Source organism: Nipponia nippon, unplaced genomic scaffold (assembly GCF_047370975.1).
Source record: "Nipponia nippon isolate SJK-2023a ecotype South Korea unplaced genomic scaffold, ASM4737097v1 scaffold_10, whole genome shotgun sequence".
NCBI classification, from domain to species: domain Eukaryota; kingdom Metazoa; phylum Chordata; class Aves; order Pelecaniformes; family Threskiornithidae; genus Nipponia; species Nipponia nippon.
The window spans coordinates 6,603,009-6,626,394 of NW_028262291.1; the positions used below are offsets into that span (position 1 = coordinate 6,603,009).

A 23,386-nucleotide genomic window follows, 5' to 3' on the forward strand; every position below is an offset into this window, starting at 1 on the left:
TTCATACTCTTGTTTATTATTCTTTAACAGTCCATACTATGTGTTCCAAGAGATTATTCTTTTTACAGCATTTGGCACGTAATTGCTATTTGTCCAGGACACGAGTAATGTGCAAATATCCTGTCTGCTGTGAGTTCACTTGGCTGATGTGAGAGGCGTAGAAATAAATACATCTTCTGAGGGTAAGCCATGTTTTCACAGCCTAATAGACTGTCTGTGTGTGCATAGGAACAAAGTGTAATCTAGATATCTTTTAAAATAAATCCTTGGGAACATTCACAGATGATTTGACTCGAATCCTTTTACCTCATATGGAGCCTATGACAGTGCCATTAAATTAGCGTGGTGTCTGTAGACAAGGAAAGTGCTCCTCTCCCATCATCCGCTTCCTGATGTCTAATTTTTGCTCAGGTATCATGCACTGCTGCATTACTTTGACTTTCTGGGTTGCAAATTCAACAAGACAGTATTTAAATTCTGAAACATTTTTTCTCCCTGACTATTTAAAACAGAAATGCATAAGCTTTTTTCATTATTTGAAATTTTCAGAGACATTGATAAATCATGACCAAATTAAAAGCAATTCATGATCACAAATATATTATGTTTGAAAATCTTACCCCACTTTTTCATCAGTCTTAGGTACTTTGAAAATCTGCATAAAATACTGAGTTATGGAACAAAGTGCCGTAATTTTGCCCTATAATAAAAAGAAAAAAAGCCTTTTTTTTTTTTTTTAAAAGCCCACATTATTGTAATTGGATGTTATGTTAAGGATACTTAGAGAGATCAATTTTATAAAAAAGCATCTGCAACGTAACTATTGCTTGTCGTCTTCTTGTGCAATAGCATAGTTCCTCCCAGGGCAGAGTATAGGATGACTAGGCCAGATGGCACCATGCTATGTCTCTGCAAAACATTGTCTACAGCATTAATGCTGGGAGGCACGAGTCTTGTGGGAGTTCACCTGGTATAGCCAAGCAGGCAAGATCTGTGGTGGTGGAATGCAGAAGTCTGTGGGATGGGATAACCCACCTCAGTATGTTTCTTCCAAAATGATGGGGAGGTGATTGATGCATGGTAAATATGTGTGTGGGCTTGAAGCTCACATGTTTGGCATCGATCCCCTCTCAGATGCTGCTGTCAGAGAAAATACATGCCATACTTCTAGCGGAGAGCTGCAATGAGGCCACGGTACCTGGCATGAGGTTATGCAGCCATGAAGGAGCCTAGTCATGCAACAGGATATAAGGCTAAAACTGCATGTGAGCATGATGCTGAAGAAAGAAATTTCTGTGAAGATGCTAATTGAAACACTCTTCTATGATTTCATTGATGCTGCTGCAATGAAGAAATAGGCATCTTTGAAGAAATTCTCAGTAATTCCTTTTGCTTTGGAAGATGGCAGGTTGGCCAACAAGGAATGCAGGCATGCTGTGAGATAAATTTAAAAGTAAAATTACCGTATCTGAACTTCAGTGTTTTATACAAGTTGGAAAGGAAAAGTCTGATATTGCTAGGCAGGGACATTACATTACTGTGCTAGCTGCTGCCAAGAGGATATCTTAATGTTTTTGTTGAACTATTTTGTTTGTATTACTGTAATCCTAGGACTTTCAGCTGTGGACTTGGACTTTGATGTTCTGAGCTCTGTAAAGAAATGTATGGCAGGAAAGACTGTCTTTCCTGAATGAACCATATCAATTAATTTCACTTCTCCGTCATGTACAAGTAACATGTCAAGCTCACATGCTGTTGCCATGCTGTTTCCATCTCGATGTGAGTGGAAATAGCCAAATGACATGTAGGTAGAGGTTTTACATAGTAAGTGGCTGGCCATGCTCATAAACCGTGTTCATTCCTCCCCCGTTTTGCCTTTACTTGCACTTTCTTGAACTTTTAAGAGTTTATAAGGTGCTTTTTCTTGGCATTTTTTTGGGGGGAAGGAGGGGGTAAAAAATTGTAGTTGGGAAAAAGAGCAGGTATGTGGCCAAAGAAGTGCAAATAGTAAGAACTAACAGGTTCTAAACAGAATTAGCTTGGAGGTGATGAAAGACTTGGCTGTCAGAAACACACTAAGCAGTAATAGAGGGTTAATATCTAAACCAAGGAGCTGATAGTAAATCAATAGCAAATCTAGGATCAAATACTTAAATGACAATTCTTTTTTTTTTTTTTTTTGCTGTAAATTTAGACTATACAGCTAAGGACTATGTTAACGTATTGTTTCTAAAAGTTTCTACCAGTGTCACTCTTGAGGCTTCTGTGCTGAGAACACGGTACTAAAGAAAAGATGCACAGATTTGCAGAATAGGTCTATACAGTGGAAAGATAAAATAAATGACAGATAACTTCATCGTTGATAGTGATTTTTTTTTAGTCTATCTGAATATTTTCTTCTTTACTTGACAAATTAGGCTGCTAATCAGAAACAGAATTATATTGTAGCAGTTTGGTAGCTGGTGCTGCAGAGCCAGATAACAATAATCTTTCTTGCTGTTTGCCTCAGATAAATGTGAAATAAGAAAACTGAGATGTATAATAGAAAAGAAAAATATGACTATGTAGAAGGTTGCCTCCCTGGGAAATTTGGATAGGCGCGTATATTGGATGCTGCTATTCTAATTCTGTTTGCCCCTCTTCACCTTTTTCTTGATATTAGCGTTTTCTTTATAATCTCTTTGCATTATTATAAAAGGACTTCTTAGCGAACCGACATTTCACCGTCTTTTCACTTTTGTATAGCTCTGTTCCAAGGATTCCAGTGTATACCAGGCACGAGAATGCTGAACTCCTTAGAATTCTAGTTTGGCCTTTTGACCCAAATATTTTAGAAAAAAATTGAGCTTCTTTGATAAGGGAAATTAATTTTTCCTAAACATATCAACTGTAAGTTTCTTCCTGTTTCTTGTGTTAGCTGAATAGGTTACAGCCAAAAGTGGAAAAAGTAACTTTATTCAAAGAAATTATTAGGATGTAAACATGAATGTACAAACCACAAGCTTAAAAACTGCTTTTGGCAGTGATAGGTTAATGGTTGGACTCAATGATCTTAAGGGTCTTTTCCAACCTTAACAATTCTATGATTCTATGAAACAAGCATGCAATTACTGAGCTACAGAATCAAGGCCCAAACACTTTAATCAGTCAGAAAACACAGACAATTCAATGGGTATAAGAAAATTCTATCTAGTCAGAGAGAAAAGGTCTCATAAATTACCATAGAAATGAAATATTAGAATATAGAAATAAGTGAGATTTCAAGGGTTAGTGTCTTAGCAACACAAAGTAAAATCTTTATAGAAATATTCAGTTCTTTAATTAATCTACTACACACTTTAGCATGCTCTGTAATCTGCTTTCTAGACCTTCTCCATAGTGACTGACAGCTTTACCAGAGCTAATGAACGACCTCCTCATCGTGCTAGTGTCTATGGCAAAATTCCCGTTGTTTTCAGTAAGATCAGAACATTTGCAAACAATTTTACTGCAAATATTGAACAAGATGAATTTTTCATTGAAGAGCTTTAAATAGTACAGAACTGCCCTCCTTGAAAGAGATGGACTCAACAATTCTGTAAACATTAATTTTTCGTACTATTTAAATGTGTCATGTATTACTTAAAAATTGATAGAAAATCAGTAATCTTGGGTGCTGCTGTAAATATCTACTGCCCTAATTCGACAACATTTTAGACTAAGGAATCACCCTGATCTCAAAAAATCTTCTTGCAAATTGTTTAGAAATTGTACTTTGCGAGAATTTTAGAAATTGGTATGTTTGAAAAGGGATATTTCATTTTGAATTTATATTATAGGCCATTTAATATCATCTTGCTATTTTGTGCTTTGACGAGCTGCATAAGCATATATTCAACAAAATCCTTCATTACAGATATGAAAAAATAACGTAACTTTATAGTTTGTTTTGATAACAATTCAAAATTGTGTGTCTACCTCCTGGTTTGAATTAGTCTGATTCCAACTCCTTTGTATTTGCTTTTTATTACATCTTCTATTGTAACCATTGAAGGTCACCTAATCCAACCTCCTGTTCTGAAGCTTTACCATTGCCATCACCAACCTGGGTCAGACATAGCTTGGTCAAGGCAAATTTTGAAAACCTTCAAGGACAGATATTTCATTACTTTGTGGGTAACCTGTTCTGACAGTGCATTACCAATGCTGTAAAAACTTATTCCTGGCGTTCAGTCTGAACCTCATATGCCGTAATATGTGGCTGTTGTCACTAATCAAATCATTTAGCACTAAAAAGAGTTTGGTACTGTCATCTTTGTAAGTGACTTTCAAGTAGTTGTAGGCTCCTGGAACTCCTTAGTTTATTTGTCAGATTAAATAAACTCAGTTTCTTCAGCTTCTCGCAGTTTATATATGGTAGACCCCTGACCATCTTGGGTAGCCCTTTTATGGGCCTTCTCCAGCTTTCCAACACCTTTCCTGAATTGAGAGGATGTGAAGTGGGAAAGCTAGACACAAAATCGCAGGTGCAGCTACAGCCATGCCAAGTAAAGGGGATTAATAACCCTTTGATCTGCTGGCTACGTTTCTCCTAAGGTTTGCCTTATTTGTGATGCAAGTGCACAGTTGGCTGGTATTCAGGCTGCTGTTTCCCATAACCTTCAGGTCCTTCCCATCAGAGCTGCTCCTCAGCCTGAATTGATGTATGGGGTTTTTCCAGGTGCAGAATTTTGCGATTGCTGAACCTCATGAGTTTCTTTAGAAGTAAATTTAGTTTTCTTTGCGGGCAATAGTTAACAGCTGGCTATAATTAACTTTTGAGATGGCTATATTTCTCAAGGAAATAATTGATCTATGCCACTTGTCCTAGGCTAATTAGGTTTTAATTTAAGGTTCTATTTCCTGTGACTTTCTGAAAAGCACTATGGAAGTACAAAACTTAATTTAAAACATATCTGTCTCATAGCCTGTTTTACTGGCAAAACAACTTCCTGATAGAAAGTAAATCTGGAGACTTCTGTTCTTATCAGGCAAAATTTTTACAGATCCCAAGTAATGCAGATATGCATAGAGCTACACATATTATGATGAAGCGAGACCAAAATAGCAAATCTTACTTTCTAGTCTCTCTTGACAAAGACTCTATCTCATGAAAAAGGCATGTCTATCTGTGAGAAAGAGTTAATCTTAATGTCAAAACTGAGTACCTCAAACCTGAGCAAAAACTCAATCAGATTTGTGGGTGCATCAGCCTTAAGCTTTTAAGTCATGATTTTGGTTCTGTTGACTTGTAGAGATAGAAAGTTTAAGTCTAGTTCTGTTTGATCCTGATCTCTTCGCTAAGTCCAGAGTTTTGATATGTTTTAGAAGAGCTTTATAAAATATTACAGAGAGATAATGTGAGACTTAGCTTAATATAACTAACAATTTTAAAAGATTGAGTATTCATTAGACAGTGAGTGTGAGCATAGATTTTTATTTTAATAAGCTTCAGAGCCAATGTAGCTTGTGCTTACGAAGCTTAAGAATGTATACACTTCCTACATACCTTAGCCATCAATTTGTAATTGTTCTATTGTCTGTGCTCTAAAAATACTGTTACACTGGACCAATCTTTCCTTATGTACCAAAGAGTTATCTTTCCAGATTCTCATATTATCATATTTTACAATTATCAAGCTTAGTCAGTTGACAGTGTGAAGGATTTAATTTAAAACACCTTTGCAGAGATATTTTTTTCTTCTCTTTGCAGGCCTTACCCCCAGCTGTCATATCTGTAGTTTCACGCGTATGTGCTATCTCCTGCTAAAAATAGAGCTTTATTATTAAGAAACAAATAGAAAACCAACTCATTTCTGTCCTCAGAATTTAAATCTTCTGCTGGGTTTTTGAGCACTGCCTTAGCCTAGCTTTCTCTCCCCACTGTTCTGTGCACTAATAGGGTCGGATAAATCCATTTGAATTCATTTCTTTAACTCTCATTGGAGGACTGTGGACCAGAAATTAGATGGATGGCCCTGAGCACCAGGCAGCTGACAGCCTCTTTTCCAAGAGTGTGTAAGATAACCTCTTTAGGCTATAATTTTACTTATCAGCACCTTTTCTTCCCCTCTGCATTTTGTAGATTATTATCATAAGAGAGCAGATAATGGTCCTCTCTTGTTTTCCTCTGGTAAGAAAAGGAGCAGAATGTGCACTGCTCTTCTACTTCACCTGCAAATCAAAGCCAAGGTCTCCCGGAGAAATAGCTCTGGCCTAGAACCTGACAAAGGTTCAGACCACTACAGTGAAAGAACTACACTTGCTGTTTGCACACTACATATGATTATTAACTACTAAGTTTATAGTTTGTATTATACTTATTTTTTTTTCGCTGGTGACTCTCAGCTTCTGCGTATAGATTTTTTTTTTAATCCCTACTTATCCATTCTAATGTCTACATTAACGCTTGAATGTAAACAAGAACTTGATTCTACCTCTTCTTTTGGCTTGCTCCTGATTTTCCAGCATTTGTTGATCAACAAGAGCCTGCCTGGCTGGTCTCCACTTGCCTTATTCTGCCATGCAACATCTATAGTGCTGTCTCTCAGCAGGAAAAAGCTGTTCCCAGCAGTTTTCCTGAAATTGCAGGAGTGCAGAGGAATGCCTCATCTATTACCTTCAGTGTGCCGAAAGCCACCAGAGACTGACAAATGAGTAGGATAATGTTTTCACAGCACCGTAGCTTCTGCATCTTTTCCTAAACTAACTGACAACAAACCTTCTGCAAACATTCCAAACAAAAACAAAATTTGGTCAGCTATCCTGAGGAGGTAAGGTTATTTTTTTCCCTTATGGTAACAGTTGGATGTGTCAGCTGCATGTTATGCAAGAGCGATGTCTGACATACTCTAGAAAAAAGTGCTGGAGAATACCTCCCCGGTTAGCATGCAATTTTTATTTTACCTATCTACCTACAAGAGCCCTTGTATGGATGTATTGCTTTACACATGGCTGTTTAGTATTTTTTCATAGTGGAAAAACATCCCTATACTAAAAAAAAATGTGTGTATCCATCCTGGTTGTTTAATTAAACTGGTACAGACAAAGTAGTACAACTTTATAGTACAGACTAGCCTGTAGTAAGGGGTGGCAATCATGTAATTTTTTAAGCAGATGGTATACTACAAACCCCAGTCAACTATGGGAAAGTTCTAGCTTGGCTTTACTGTCGTAGGAAATCTCTAGTATATCTTCTAGCATACAAATGGAGCCACAAAGTTTGAAGGAATGATACAGAATTTGCCACTAGCTGCACAGGTTACAATAGGTGATTTAATTAACTTCTGTTGAGTAAATAATGTGTGTATCCCTAAATGGAGAAGAGGAGATAGCTACTGATAGATGCAGGCTGGAATATTGGACTGACTGAACTTAGGAGGATCGGAAAAAAATATTATTGTGGTAGAAAAATTAAAACCAAAACATTCTACAGGAGTTGAATGATGCTATTGTGAAACTTACTCAGAACCCAGAGAGAATAATGTGAACAGAAGGAGACGGGGAAAGAAATTAAAACTTTATAAATTTGAACCTTTATCATCTGGAATGAGCTTCTTGGCATACACTGTGGAGAAAAGGGAAGTTATAACACAAATATCATAAAAACGGGCCATATCAGGCCTTGAATGTGCATTTTAGTGTCTTTTTGTAAAAAGCTATCTCCAGGAAGACTAAGATTGTAAGTTATATAACATATATGAAAAAAAACCTGGTGATGCAACACAGGTTTATAGTGCGACAACTGGGATGGAGGGGCTGAAATGCAAACTTAACTCACAACGCCTAGATGTAAGTGCATCTATTGCTATGTAAAGGAGGTGCAATTTATGCTTAGCTTCCCTTTAGCTCACCAGTAACACCTGAAGTCTTTTAAAGAGAGACAAGGGTTACAGGAAGGCCACAGGAATAATAAAACCAGCCCGATGACGGATTTTCGGGCGATGCCGGGGCTCGGGCCGGCGCTGCCCCTCAGAGGGGGGCCACACAGACTTTGCCGCCCAGCGGGCGGACGCTGACCCCGCCGGTCCCCGCTCCGCCGGAGCAGCGAGGGCGGCCGGAGCCGACTGAATCCGCCCTCACCGGGGAGCGGGGGAAGCCTCCGGCTTCGAGCCCGCCCCTCGCCACCCCGGGGCCCCGCGTTACCGCCTCTCCCCGCCAGGCTGCTGCCGGCGTCATTCCCTCAGCCTCCGCTGCGCGGCGGGCTGGGGCGGGCCGGGGTGGGCCGCTCCGCCCGTTGCCAAAGCAACGGCGGCGCTAGGGGGCTGCGGGCCGGGCTGGGGCGGGCCGAACTGGGCCGGGGCGGGCCAGGCCGCGCCGCTGGGTGCCCGCCCGCCCGCTGCCGCCGCCCCGCAGCCGGCGGGCTGGCAGCTGGCAGGCTGCCGTCCGCCAAGATGGTTCACCATTCGGGCTCCATCCAGTCCTTTAGGCAGCAGAAAGGTCAGTAGGAACCCCTCTGTCCCCCTCTGTCATCGGGGTGGCCCCGGCGCCGCTGCCCGCCGCGCAGGTGCCTGGGGAGGGGACACGCACACACCGCCTGCAGCGGGTGCGGGTCCCCGCCGCGGTTTCCCTGCAAGTAACGCCCCGGGGGGTGCCAGGTGCATCGTATGTGCATGCCTACAGACATGCCGATGCGTGTCCGCATGCGGGCTGACAGCCTGGGTTGTGCTCCGGAGGCGTGCGGATGCTTTCGGGTATTTTGCGGGTTTTGGAGTCCTGAGGCTGCAGCGCAGCGGGAGGACGCCCGGCGGGGCGAGCCGCCCTCCCGCGCCCCAGCGGCGGGGGGGGCCCAGCCTCAGCCCCGGGCCCGGGCCCGGCCCGGCCCCCCCCAGCCGCTCCCTCGGCGGGAAAGTTTTTTCTCCCTGAGAAACAGTGCTGCTTTTTTATTTTCGGTTGTACAGGTGATTTTAGTGATGTCCGCATGTGTCGTTCACCCGCTGGAGTTTGCTGCTGTTGTTTCTGGTTTTAGTCTTCGTATCATGCTATTATCCAAGTATAAATCCTGAGAGGAATCATAGCAGTAATTGGGGGGGGGGGGGGGGCTCTGGCTTTACAGGTGCAAATACTACTTCGGGTCAGTTCTTCTATCTGGTTGTTTGTTTGTTTGGGGTTTTAATTGTGAAACACAAGCTTTTGCTGGTCAACAAATACAAAGGTAAATTTCAGTCGCGATTACAATCGCTAGAAAACCTTCATTGTGCTCGTGATAGAAAAAAGAAAATTCCCACAAGAAACTTTGTTTATTTTTTTCCTGATCCTGGAACTGCTATTTTTAGTATGTATGTTTTTTTTCCTCTCTAATTCAACTTTGACAGAAAAGATGAAACCAAGATTTCTTTCATTATGAGCATCCCTTTGTACTCTTCCCATTGTTTTAGTTGTTAACAAACTCTTTTTTTTTTTCTTAGAGTACAGTATGCCATAAATTATGATTTAATATGGCATGCTTCATATATAAATCATGGGTTCACTTATTGGATTTTGCCTCATTCAAGTTCTTCTCTTTGAATGGTGGGAAATAAATAATTCAAAGCACTTATTCCACTCTGGTAATTCCATAATAAATTTAGTTGCTTGCTGTAGAGGTTTTGCATTTAATGCCTATCTTGTGCGCGGCAATGAGTGGTGCTGTTTCAAATTGTAAAATGTCTAGTTTAGTCAGGTTCGAAGTTAATTAGTATTGAAAAAATCTTTTTTTCAACTGTCATAGATGTGTTTATAAAAGCATCAGGTGACTTAGAGCCCCAGTGTTAATCCTTACGTTTTTTATAAGAAAATTTTTTTTAATTTACAGCAATGATTAGCAAGCTCCAGAGTCCCTGTCAAGGCCCTTCAGGAGCTATTTAGCTGTTCTGTAATAATCTTTAAAAAACAAACAAACAAAAAAACCTTTATTATGTTCAAGTTCAGGGATGAAATTTAGTTGCTTGAAACCAAGCTACACCATGTGATTTATGAAATTGTATGTTTGCAGTAGTCGTAACACTTCATAATAACCTAGTAGTTTTTACCAATTAATTATTGAGAAGTAGATGGTTGTTCTCTCCTTCTTATTCCTGAAGAAATCCTGATTTCTTGCCAGTCATAAGGCTTTGGAAAAGACAGGATGCTCTGACGGAGCTATGGAGCCTGTACAGCATTGACTAGTACATGCGTTGTGTTCCTGAACGTCTCATATGCAGTGTGATGTGTGCTAAATCCACCTGAATGAGTTCGGTCTTGGTTTTTCAACCTACAGCTTTTAGGGATGGGGGAGGACAGTGTGAAATCTTGGGTAAAAGGCTACAGAGAAACTAAGCAAACATAAATCATAATCAAGAACTCATCATCTAATCATGAGGTATTTAAAAGAAGCTGAGAATCTGGTACTCTGAAGTTCATAGGCACTGATCTCTCAGCAGCAGAGAGCATCACGTTATTTTGTGTAGTTTCTTTGAATTTGGTATTTTATATCATTCTTCTACTTTAAGATTTCAGTTACTGTCATTTCTAACCTACTGTAGCTGAGATTTTGACTAAATGGACTGTTTGTTTTCTAGCTGCTCACAAAACAGTGCCCTAAATTCCCTTTTTTACGGAGTCAGTGGTAATCCTCATGAAATGGCCAACTGCCCATCACAGCTGTGCCCTGTATGCTTCACTTGCATTAAGACCAAGCTTCATTTCTTTGGGGGGATTGAAAGGGCATTATTTTTATGTGGATTATCGGTCACATTGGAAAGATATACATCAACAAGATAATAGTTCCTGAAAACAAACAGAAATTAATTTTAAGCTTTTTAGAAACAGAGCCTGTACATATTACTAGGTAACATAATATTCAAACTTACTTGCTGTAGAGCGGTTACTTTTAAGATGGGAGAGAGAATGGGATAGAGAGCATTTTCTTTCCTTATCTACTCTGAGCACTTTGTTCTAGCTGAGAAGACAAGCAGTGGTTTAGGTACCAAAGCTGTCTTTATAAGGCTTGAAAGAATAGGACCAAGTTCTCTAGTCTCTTGCATGTCTAGGAACCTTCAACAGGGAGAAGAAAAGAGTAAAAAACACATTTATATTCCAAGGATTTGTCTCTGGTTAGAGGTTTTTGTTTTTTTTTTTTTCCTTTCCTTTTTCCTTCTTGACAGAGTGATGAGGTGTTCACAGTAGGAGGCTGCCATTACAATGAGCTGCCATGGTTTTGTCTTGCTCTTTGTTCAGATTGTGTATGCAGAGTGAAACCCTCAGTTTTCAAAAGCTGCAGTGGAGCTCAACGTAGTGTTATAAAAAGACACGGAGAGTTTTGAAAAAAAGAATCGCATTCTTCTTCACCCCCACAATTTTTGTTGCTCTACTTGTATCCAAAGGTATGTCTACCAAAAAGAGCAATGTCCTAAAGGTAGACTAATCTGTGTCTCTGCACAGTAGTGTGTTAGATCTGTTGAGCCATCTGTATAGTATCTTGTGGCTATTATTATTTCTGTGGCAGAAACTGCTTTTTCTGAAATTACTTTCTTTGGTAATATTCTCAAAGATACAAATTTTATTATTAAATATACTTGTATTTATATAATATATATATATATATAATACCCTTATACTTTTTACCCCTTTAAAACGTGGCACAAGCTATGGCCTCTGAAGCATTATGTTAGAGGAAAAATGCTGAAATGTTTCTTATTTCCTAGTTATTTCCCAACCAACTTCAGAAAACAAAAATCTCCATCATCAGACATTAACGTGCAGTTTTGCTTAAAACTGCTAAATAATAAATAGTTATTCAGGAAGGAGAAATAATAAGATAATGTTGATAAGGATAAAGATTATCTCCATAGATAATTTGTAGCTTAATAATTCCAAGGAAAGACAGCTTGTAGGATTTGGTATCTGATCTCAATCACAATTGAATAACAACCTTTTAAATGCAGGACGTGAAAGTATACGGTAGACTTACATTAGACTTTGTGTTTTCTGTAATGGGTATGAGACTGGTGCAAAGCAATTGCTCGTTTTATTGGGAAGCTCTGTTGAAAAATTATGTCCTTCGGAAGGAAAGGCAATCTAATTTGTAAGAGGCTCTTAACAGATAGTTGATGGTGAGTGGGTTTGAATGTTTCTGGCCTGACAGAAGGTAAAACCTGGGTTTAGGGTACAGGTCCAGGCAATTATGATGCTTAAAATTTTAAATATCTAGGACTTTATTCTTGCTACACAGACTGCAATTTCCTGTATACCCTGCTGGGTGCTTTTATTGACTGTTGTTATTCTTTTTAGTACCCCTATCAAATCTTTTTAATGAAATAGTTCAAGGGTGGGGAAAAAAGAAAAGATGTTCTTGCTTAAATTGAGTTGCTTTTAGCATGGTGTATGAGTTTTAGGACCGTGAACTGCAGATGAAAATCCAGTGGCAGCCTTGGGGTACTTTTCATGCTTCCTTTTCAAGGTGTGTAACAGGACAGGAGGGAGCTCAGCAACTTCGATACTTGTTATGTCTTTAATGAGAGTGCTGATTTAGCTTCCCAAGGGATTTATCTTGAAATTACCTGACTTCTGAACAAATCAGGTATCTCCATAAAAGACATATTCCTAGATCTGAACTTCTGATCAATGCCGAATATTTTGTTTAATTTTATATGTTAGCCACCTGAAGTTGTAGCATGGTTTAGATGGATTGAGGGTTGGGCTGAGAATCTCTAAAAGCTGCAGTCATTCTCCCTTCATGGAGACACTTGTTGCTTCACGAACTGGTCTTGTTAAACTGCTTTGAGCTACTTAGAGGAACACTACTGTTGTAGAGTAGAGCTTTTTTTTTATTGTTGTTTTAATCTAATTTTAAGATCTTAATGACCTGCATTCTGTATAAAGCAACTTGTGAATTTAATTTGCATTTAAGTTGTAAATTTAAATGAGGGTTTGTAAAGACCACATTTTTTTATATTGCTCCAGAGTTTTTAGTATTCATAAACTTGGACTTGTAATTAAGATTCTCATGGAGAATTCTCCAAGGATGTTTGATACTTCAGTGGCACCAGTTGACCTAGTAAGCGTAGTAATCCAAAGAGACTGCTGAAATTACTAGAAGATACAATTCTGTCATACAAAAATTTATGAGAGATTGTAACTCTTAGCTGTTGCTCTCCAGAGCAGAAAGGTCAGGTTTCCATGTCAGTGTGAGTAAAGGAGTTTTTAGGGCTCAGCTCTTTCATTTGCATTCCAAGGAGCACTAACACGTATAGAAAATGTCAAAGCTATCCTCATCTTGACTCTGAAAGCTTAGAGCAACACAGATATTAATATACTCCCTTAAAATGATACCGTATTCAAATAGTGCCATTTATAATGCTCTTCGGGGGGGGTGGGGGGGGGGGGCGGGGAAGCAAGGCCCAATTTTTAGTAAGATTTACCTGGCTATATTTGTGCTTATTTTTGTTGCCTGGTACAGCTGCGCAACCTAAGATGCACTTTACCTTTTTCAGTCAGGCACCTTAGAAGGGCCCATAATATGTCTTACACTGTTGTGGGTTGTAACTTCAATAAAATACAGAGCTTCACTGAAAACAACCATTAAATATGACATATTAAACCTTATATTGTGCAGGTACGTGAGTGCTGTAGAAATAAGTTAAATATTGTTTCTATTTTTTTTTTTTCACTGAATGAATATTTTAAATGCGAAAGCTAAGGAAATCGGAAATTTTTGGTTTGTCGCATAACTCTGCTGACTGCAGACGACGATGCTGTGGTAAGATGTCTGGGCATTAGCTTCCTATGTTCTGATTTAAGTATAGCTTGATATAGTAGTATCTGTGGAAAAGCCTTGTACCCATTCCAAAGCTTTTCAAAACTTCTTCAGTAAGGATCCATTAAAATAGACAACCCACGCCAACGCTGATTTTCTTTAGAACTCTCATTTTACCATTTATATTTCATTGAGTATCACCACAAAATTGCAAGTTCCAGTTCTGCCTTCATATTTTGGTTGGTTTATTCTGCTTTTTGTCATTTTTAAAAGCTGCTAAATGAGGATGATAAACGAAACAACTCTGCCAGTGTAAATTCTGTTGAGTATTTGTAATAGTAGTTCCAATATATCAGATTTTGTTAAAAAGTTTTGTAACAAAATTAGCAGTAATCAACATATTTTATGATTAGGGTATTTTACAGCTCCAACAACCATGAGAAATTGAAACATCGTCTTAACTAAGACTACCAAGAGCCCTGCGTTCCAAGCGATGAAGGCAGCTAGACAGCAAGTGGAAAAGTAATGATGCTTTTTTTTTTTTCCACTGAAAAGTGAGGAAAAAAATAGCCACTCGTATTTTAGACATACTGTAATAGCAGAAATTAACTATGCTAAAGTCAAAGGCTTGCTGAGCAACATGAAGATGTCTTGTTTTCTGCTTGGGCCTGTCTAAGCTGAAGAGAGTGTCTGTGTTGTCTTGAGTCAGACACACAATGGGGTTTTCCAAAAGCATCATGCATGGGGTTACCCAGGTTGCGAATCTTAAATTCTCTTTACCAAGCTTGTTCTAGAATTAGTTCAGTTCTATATATCCTAAAGCATATGTTACGGTAGATTATTTATCAGAGACAAGTGTAACTCAAAACTAAGCTACAGCATACAGCAGTATGTTTTAACAACTCTGAGCCTCAATGAATGCAAATTCATCACTCTCTCCTCAGAATGAGATTCTGAGTCTGCCTCAATTTGGGTTATCATCTGGCTTGTGAGGGCTGCAAGCCAGCGCAATTCCTTAAGTGAGGACTTGTTCAATCGTCTGACTGGTGAGGTCACAGTTTAATTCATGATCCATTTGACTATTTTTAAATGGGATTTTGAAGACGCTGGTATTTTAGGTATCCTTTTGGGTCACCTCCAGTATACACGCATCAGGAAAATATTAACATTTATGATGTAACTATTTGATCTGCTTAAAGGTAGAGTCTCTTAAGGAAAAAAAAAAAAAAAACCACAACATGAAAGTTAGATTCCGTCTCTGCAGTTCAGGAAAAGGAAGTGTAGTTTGAAGAGCATCCCGTATGAAGAATATCTGCAGAAATCCCTTTTGAACAATGGAATGCCACTGTTCGTACAGGGTTTGTTTGTTTCTTTAGTAACAACGTAGGACAAGAAGACACACAGGTTTTCTTGCTTCTTGGCTGTGATTCTTACTGGATTTCTGTGTAGCACTGGTAGCTCAAGAAGGATACACAAAGGAAACTAGAGCTCTCAAATCTGCGTTGAAAAATTCATAAGTACATCACAGTTACTGAAGAGCTGTAGCTAGTCACGTATGCTCCAGATAACTACTGTGATGATGGCAAGCCTTGGAGTTAGAAAACGTTTGAAATGTCGTATTCTCTTCACTGCTTGTCTGATTCAGTAGAATTACTCTTGCTCAAAAAATTCCTTACTCCTTACTGTTTGTTTGTTTAGTAACTTCACCAATACTATTCCTTTCTAAGCCAGAAGGTCTGGCGCATATAATATTTGCATTCTGTTATCTTTCTGCTTCATTAAACTGGTGGAGTTAGTACTTTTAATGAATTAATTTTCCTGAACCATTAATAATTTTTTTTTTTTTCCAGGGGGGAAGTCCCTTTTACCTTCGGGCTATTTTGTGGCAATCCATTAGCTTTCTTTTCTGTGTGGTTGTTCTAAAAGTATCTTAATAGTATGAGAAAATAGCAACAAAAGAGCAAAGGGGATTAGACAGGGAAAATGCTACGAGAAGCAGGCAATCCTAAGAATTTCCAAAATTTATGAATGAGTTAAGAGATTATAGGGAGGAATTTTTACAGCATAAAAAGAATATAGAAAGCTGTGTAACGATGCAGAGATGCAAAAATGGTAGGTGGGTGAATGGATGGATAGATAGATAGATAAAATGATATCAGGTAGTGAAAGAACATATTGAACAATTTTCTATATGTAAGCAGTGCTCCTTAGCTGGTTCTGCTGAAGTAGGACTGTACACTGGGGATTTGCAGATACCTCAACAGAACCCTCTCCACATAAAGCTATGTCAGCAGCACCAGCTTCAGCACTGAGTATTGATTTCAAAGTCACTTGCTAAAAGAAAGAGGACAAAGTAGCTTATAGAGACACACGGTATTCAAATTTCAAAGAAGGTGACACTATGAGTGTGTGAAAAAGAATGAATGTAAGTGTGCATAGAGCCAAACACTTCAGAGAGAAACAGGTACCACCTGAATGCAAAATCTTTGTCTGAATACTCTGCAGAGGCTGGATCTTTCAGCTGAGAGAAAAATGCAAGACCTATGCATGATGATTTACCCTCACGTAAAATATTTCTGATTTGTACTGGCATCATACCTAAAATTGAAATGTGGTAAAACGTATTGCTGGATTTTGAATAGTCTCCGTGGAGAGGCCTGGGGGCCTAAATTCCTCTTGTGCAGAAAACTTCCATTTTGTTGATACATTTAAAGATAGATAAGAGATATACATATTTATATTTTTATATATTTTAAACCTTTACTTATTATATATAATAAGCATTCAATAAACACTTGTACATCTCTGAAGGCTGATCCTTTGCAGAGGAAAGTTGTTATTTCAAAGCTATTTAGGTGAAATTCCACTGAATGCTGTCACACCTGAGGGACTTTGAATCACTCGCAATCCGATTTTTATAGGATTTTTTGAAGACGCAGGCGGGTACTCTGTCAGGGTTTTTAATAGCGCTCGGATATCTAACAATGCAGTAATTGTTAGGAGTTATGCACCTAATGCTCTTTGCAAGGTGTTGGAATTCAGTGCACTCCTATACTTTAAAAAGCTGACCCTAAATATCTAGAATGTTTTTTTAAACAAGAGTATGTTCTATTCCTGCTTACCTCTTTTATAGATGCATTTGTTATGGTGTAGTTATGGCTACACCAAGAGTTAGCCCAGAATTCTGACTTGGGCAAGCTGCAAGCTTCATCATAAATCTTCTAGCCTCCTGAGCGTAATTGGTAGCTAGTGTGCGTATATCATTGAAGTAATTGCAAACTAAAGAAGATATAAAAGCTATGGGTCCCTGCCGTCAGCTCTCTGCAGCACATCACAGACTGAGGGGGCCTTGCCTAGGGGTATGGGAAACATCACGGGGTGCGGGGGAGAGCGTTTGAGGACTGTACAAGACTTGTTAGGGGAGGAACGAAATTAGGGAAAGAGGAATTAACGTGCTTTGGAATCAACATTTTACAATTGCTACAAAACCTTTTTCTAATGCCAAAGCAAGGATTTTTCAGATAAAATGTTTTGCACTGCAGTTTGCTTATATTACAATATTATAATCAGGTGCTGTTTTCTATTCGGCAGCAACCAGTGCATTGCTCTCGCTATTGTGAAGTGCCTTGGCATATGGGCTTCAGTAAAAAAGGAGAAGGATTTTCAGAAGCACAAATAGTTGGTAGGAAGAAATGAATAATGCACAGGAGCTTAACCATGTTGGTATTAATAATTCACACTTTTCAGAAACGCAGGACTTTGAAGTTGCTGTTTTAGAAATCCAGCATCTAAATAAAATGGAAAAACAGAGTGGAAAAACAGCCTGTCGTAAGAAAGCATTTATTGTTGCTGTCCTTCCTGAAACGTGGTTGGACTCAAAGGTATTTCATGATGATTGATTTGGTAATTATCTTGAGCATACTTGAACATAAATATACCTTTGCCATAAAGATTTTATGGACATAGTCCGCACAGAAGCCCTGCATACTCAGTGATAACAATGGGATTTCAGTGAATGTACCCGAGATTTTGATTGGATTTGCTTTTATGGCGTTTAGCTATGAGTAAGAAATGATTTGTCCTGTATATAATTATCAAATGTAAGTAGTGGATGAAGTGGAATTAAAAAGATTATATTAGCCACGCTCCACAATGATAAGGAGAACAGGCTAATGAGGTGAGAACAATACTTCAAATTTTGGCCCCTTGTAAAGAAAAGTTCCCTGATCTTTATCTCCTGGACTGTCAGAGGTTTTTCCACAGCTGAGGCATGAAACAACTACTTTTTAGACTATTACCCTGAAGTAGATATAATGCATTGTTAGGGATCGATCCCAAGTTTCTATCATTTTGTACTGTAGGGAAGGAGCATCTCCAACTTTCTATAATTTTATATTGTAGAAAATATAGAAATAAACATGAGATTGACTTGTATTCAGTCTGAGCAATAAACAAAGGCTTTTGAAATTTGCATTCATAAGTGCTTATACTTTAATGGAAAGATTTTTCTTCAGAAGGAAAAACGATGCTTTGTATTCTAATGACTAGGCTTTAGATCTGTCTGTTGTCAGTCTGACTGGGCTGTTTTCCATCTTGGTCACCACATGGAACTTTATGTCCAGTTCTGGTGCGTTGGTTGTGGAGTGAGTTATCTGAGGGGCCACAGATTTGGTTTCTAAGGTGTTTGGGATTTGTTTGTACTGAAGTCTAGTGCCTCGCATCCAATAGTAGTAGTACTGTAGTCGTTCTGATTATTTAGTGATATAAACTATCTTTTACCGTTTTGCCTTTTATTAGACTTCATGATACAGTTTGGTGAGATTTGGAAATGAAAGCTTCTCTTCAGATCACATGGGACTTCCCTACAGCTTTCTGTTGCTGTTATGTTTTTTCACAACTGTGTTAGTTGGTCAGGTAAAGAGCCTCCTTCACGTCTTGCATCGCTTCTGTATTATTACCAGGAGTGAACTGCTAGCTCTTGGAGGATCTGGGCACAAGTCACATGTTCTTATGGTCACAATAGACATGAAGAAGGAAGCCGTGCTTGTTACCTACTAGCACCATCATCTAGTTAATATATAATCTTTTAGAAATAATTAATTTCATACCTATGGGTATCCATCAGTATTTGCTGTCAAACTTTTTACCTGGGCAGAAGGAATCCAAGTTTCTTGAAAGGCTGGAGTGAAAACAAGGTATGACAAGGAATCAAGAAATTGATGAAACTAGCTATTCAGCAATTTTTTTCCCCTTAACGTGAGAAAAAGAGATAAATGCCTTCAAAACAAGTCTTACTCTAACTTAGAAAAGCATTTTTACTAGTGCTAAATTCTGTCTGAGGTTAACAATCACCACTCCCATCCTGCCGTTGTTTTAATTTTTTTTTATTTGAGAGTAACCTTGAGCTGCAAAGAAAACCTTGTAATATAAGGAAGAAGAACAAATGTCTTTGATATGGATGGTTAATGAAAGCTACAATCAGTAAAAGTATTAGGCATGACTTCTTGACAAAATACTATGTAAAGTTCCAGGAAAACGAGCGGGATCTGAGAAGAGAGAGAGAAACACCTGGAAACTGGATGTTTTTTAAGATTAATATTAAAACTAGTTTGTGCTCTCTGCTTACCAGATTTCACATTATTAATATATGTTGACTGTGTCTCATTAAAATGGACGGTCTTCTTTATAATACACCAAGCGGCATAGACAATCTTTTTTCAAAACAATGAATATTTTGTATGTGGCTGTTATTTTTTGTTCAGTTCTCTATTATTTACAGACAGGTGTTCCTGTATGCCACATCAGTTTCAAAATTCAACCATAAAAAAAGAGCACTGGGGATGTTCTTCAGAGTCTTTCTTTTTTTAGCATGTAGAACAATTAGTTCAAAAATACCAAAATCCTTAGGTAAAAAAGGTAATAGAAGAAATAGTAATGTGATGCTTGTCCATGAATTAAGGGGGGGGGGGGGGCAGGGGGAAGAAAAAAAGATGGGTTTTGTAGTTTAGAGTACATCAATGGGAAAAACTCCCCCCTGCCTCCCCAAACTCTGAAGCTGTGGCTTTTTTCAAATCTACCATAGAAAAAATTAAGAAGAAATAACACTTTTCTTATTTTACAACTTTTAACTGTGAACACTTTCCTTGTTCACTCAGAGGCTCCCAGGAGAAATGAATTTTAAGATATCAACTCAAAGTGCTATGCAGAGGTGGAATAATGAGGGTATCATGATTTTAATTTTCTTTCTGGTTTTGATAATTAATCACTTGTTTCTACTGCCACTCACTTTCTTTCTACTGGAATTTTAATAGGCTGTTTTGAAAGCTGCCTTAGTGTGACTGTTTGGAAGAGTTGATCAAATTTCAAGAAAATTCTCATCCCGTGAGAATTTGGACTTACTGCTGTAGAGTCACCATTTTGAGCATTTCTGACCGCTTCTGTTGGTGGTGTTTCCAATTCATGACTAGGTAGCTAAAAAGAGTAAAGTTATGAAGGATTGCAAAGATACCTCACTTGGTGTCTGGTCAACTGGAAAATGCTGTGAAGAAAGTATCTTATAAATTGAAGGCTTAAGATAGATTCTCTCCCTTTTGCTCTCTGAATGCTCAGATAATCTAACCTTGTAACCTTGGAGGTGGTGAGAAAAATACCAGATAACACCAGATAGAACATATAGAGAAGAACCAAGAGAAAATTAGTGGGTTTATTCTGTTTTCTCTATTGATGCCTGAAATGATAGGTTTTTGAAGTGGTGGAAGTGGCAGCGTGCTCCACCACTGCACCAAGGACAGGACTTCATTGCTAGATTTCCCTACAGTGCAAATACCTGGTTTTGTATTTTTTGTAATTAGGTCATTCTTTGTGACCAATGTGTTTATATAATTTATTCTTTTGTAAGAGGTCAAGCTACGCCCTTCTTCCCTTCCCATCCCAGCTTTCAGAGAGTGGAGGGCAAAAGGCTTTCCAGTTTCCCTTTCAACTTTCCAGTACTTTGCATAGAAGACTATGCTATTAGGAAGCACGTATGAGAGGTATCTGTTACTTTGTGCTTATCAGAGCCCTTTCATGACTTCTAGAGAGACAGGGAGAGACTAGGTGGCTGGAAAGAAGGTTGAAGCTTTGGTAGCCATCTCTCACTGTTGAATATGTGAAGCTATTCCTTCCTCTGCATTCATCTGGGGATCCTTGAGTGACACTGCGGCCTTGAAATAGCCCATTTCTACATGGTTATGAGATTTTAGTTCATTTCCAGCACTCTTGTTAAGCTGCCAAATGTACATTTATATTTTATATGTCCGGTGTATATGTCCATACCTCAGAGAAAGGAAGTAGGTATCCGTGAAAAGATGCTAGCTTCTTAAACCATCATTCTTACGTTAATTATGTGAGCGTTAATACACCGTGAAGAAGCAAATGATGATAGCTGAACTCAAACCAACGGCAGCTTTGTCCAGAATGTTTCATAGATTTCATCAAGAACATACTCAAAATTTATACACTTACAGAAAATACATTTTAGTTTAGATTTCAGCCTTTTAGTTTACTTTAGCCTCTTTTAGCTTCATTAGGATATTTTCCTCTTCTTTTTTCCTCTCCATTTGAAATTCGTGGTTTTCAGGAGGTGCAGGGCTAGAGGGGAGAGGAGCAACACTCCTTTAGCACATTTTGTTGTTGTTAGTTCTTTCATTCATTTTTACTACTTGTGTTTATTTGATGATTATTTAATACAGTTTCCCCTAGAAAGTGTGTATTAATGTGGTTTTGGTTATGTGCTTTCTTTTCTGTGCTGTTTTGCTTTTGATTTCATGTGTTAATTTTTCTTGTAATGATCTATCTTTTGTAAACACCAGGTTTTCCTCACTCATTCTGTTTGAAATTTTATTTTATACTTGCTAAATACTTGAGTGCTGAAGTCACTGTAAAAAAAACTGTAGCCTAAAAATTAACTATAACTATTGGATGAAGGTATATTTTTTGCTACACAATAATTGTTAACAATTTTGTGATTTTTTTTTTTTTTTCTTTTTTAATACTTACTAAAACTAGTCAGGTAGCAGATGCAAATCTCCATTACTATTGCAAGCTTTCTCGCAAGTAATTCTGGATGTTGCTGGACACGTGAGCTTCTAGATGTAAGTGAGTAATTCATTATATGTTGCTAATAAGACTTCACCTTTTTTTCCTTTTTCTTAAGAACTGGCATCATGGATGCTAATAAGGTTATAACTGCATATGAGGTCCTTGTGTGCTAAGAAGCGAACCAAACTAATACATTGAATGAGAACTACTTCAGCATCTATCAACAGCACAGTATAGCTCTAGTGTACTGATAGCAGATTGCCTGATGTTTTGTCTGCAGATTGTCTGAGTTCTAAAATGACACAGCACTGATGGTCCAGTTCTCTTCAGATCTGTAAAATATGCTTTTATTTTTTTTTCACAAGAAAACATAGATAGCTAAGAACCTGACCAAAAATTACAAATCATTCATTGATAATGGCCCAAAAAAAATCTGAAGGTACTGATTAATCTGTTTTTTTGTTGTGTGTGTGTTTTTGTTTTGTTTTTTTTTAAATAATCAAGTAATCTGGGCATCCAATAGGTAAATATTTTATCACACTGCATTATGGAAGCAGGCGGAGGCTGAAATACTGATGGTTCCCATCCAAGAGCCTGCACTGAGAGCGAGCGAAGCAGGGTGAGGAGAGAGACCGAGAAAGGGAGAAGATCCTAACCCTGCTAGTTATATCTACGGGAATAATTTTTCCCAATACAGGAATAAAAAATACTTGTCAGAATAGGAAATGACACTTCTTAATAAATGCCTTATAAGAAGTTATTCTAATCAAGCAATTATTGATTCACGATCTTCTCTTCCTGTTTTTCTCTCATGAATTTCTCTCAGTTTAATGCAAATCTACTTTGTAAACCTTTTATAAAACTGCTGGCGGTTAGGTTTTGCATGAATTTTACTTCATGAAAAACGGGTTCTTGAGGATGGTACCAAGAAATGTGTGACAACTGCTTAGGGAATAGAGCTGTTTCACTGTCTCATAATTGTAGGTGCTGAATGAATATACGATGTGAAGTCAATTTTCCACAAATATTATTTTTTCCAATGCAGGAAGTTCATGCAAAAACTCAATCTGTAATAGTGGGAAACAGATGGTTGTAAATGCAGCGTAGTCTCTCTTTCTTGGTAAGCAGATGCATTTTGCAGAGAGTTGTCGTCTTGCTCTATTTGGAAGCCATTGTTTCACTGAGGATAGTTGCAGCTGGAGTATTGCATGCTCCTGTAACTGCAGAGTTGAGGCAACTTTGTCTATGGCCAAGTTCTTCAAAATGAACATCCATATTTTTAATAAAAAAGTGCAGGAAAAACAGCACTTCTCAATAGATCACTTAGGTAAACCTAAGATTGTAGAGAAAGGACTCGGAATTTCCATTTCTTGAGTTTTACAAAACATTTTTGGCAGTACTTTAAAATAAGAAACTATCCCTAAACTACCACACAGTAAAAATTGCATACTTATCTTTAAAATAAATTTGCAAAAATACTACAAAACTCAAGACTGAGATACTCCTTACAAATGTCATGAACATAAAAAGAGATGTAGTTCCATGAGATCATCTGCCATATCACCTGGCAGTATT

General features: G+C 38.3%; 1 protein-coding gene across 4 annotated transcripts in view; it reads left to right on the top strand.

Moving 5' to 3' along the window:
* Window positions 1-23,386, top strand: part of ANO3 (anoctamin 3) — a 210,810-nt gene that overhangs the window by 62,635 nt on the left and 124,789 nt on the right. Inside the window, exon 1 of one of the 4 annotated variants that reach the window (XM_087743312.1) lies at window positions 8,330-8,457. The exons of the other annotated variants lie outside the window; for them this stretch is intronic. Within the exon in view, the coding sequence (XP_087599438.1) occupies window positions 8,412-8,457 (46 nt within the window). The 5' untranslated portion in view covers window positions 8,330-8,411. Of the gene's footprint in view, window positions 1-8,329; window positions 8,458-23,386 lie in introns of those variants that run through there. 4 annotated transcript variants of the gene reach the window in all.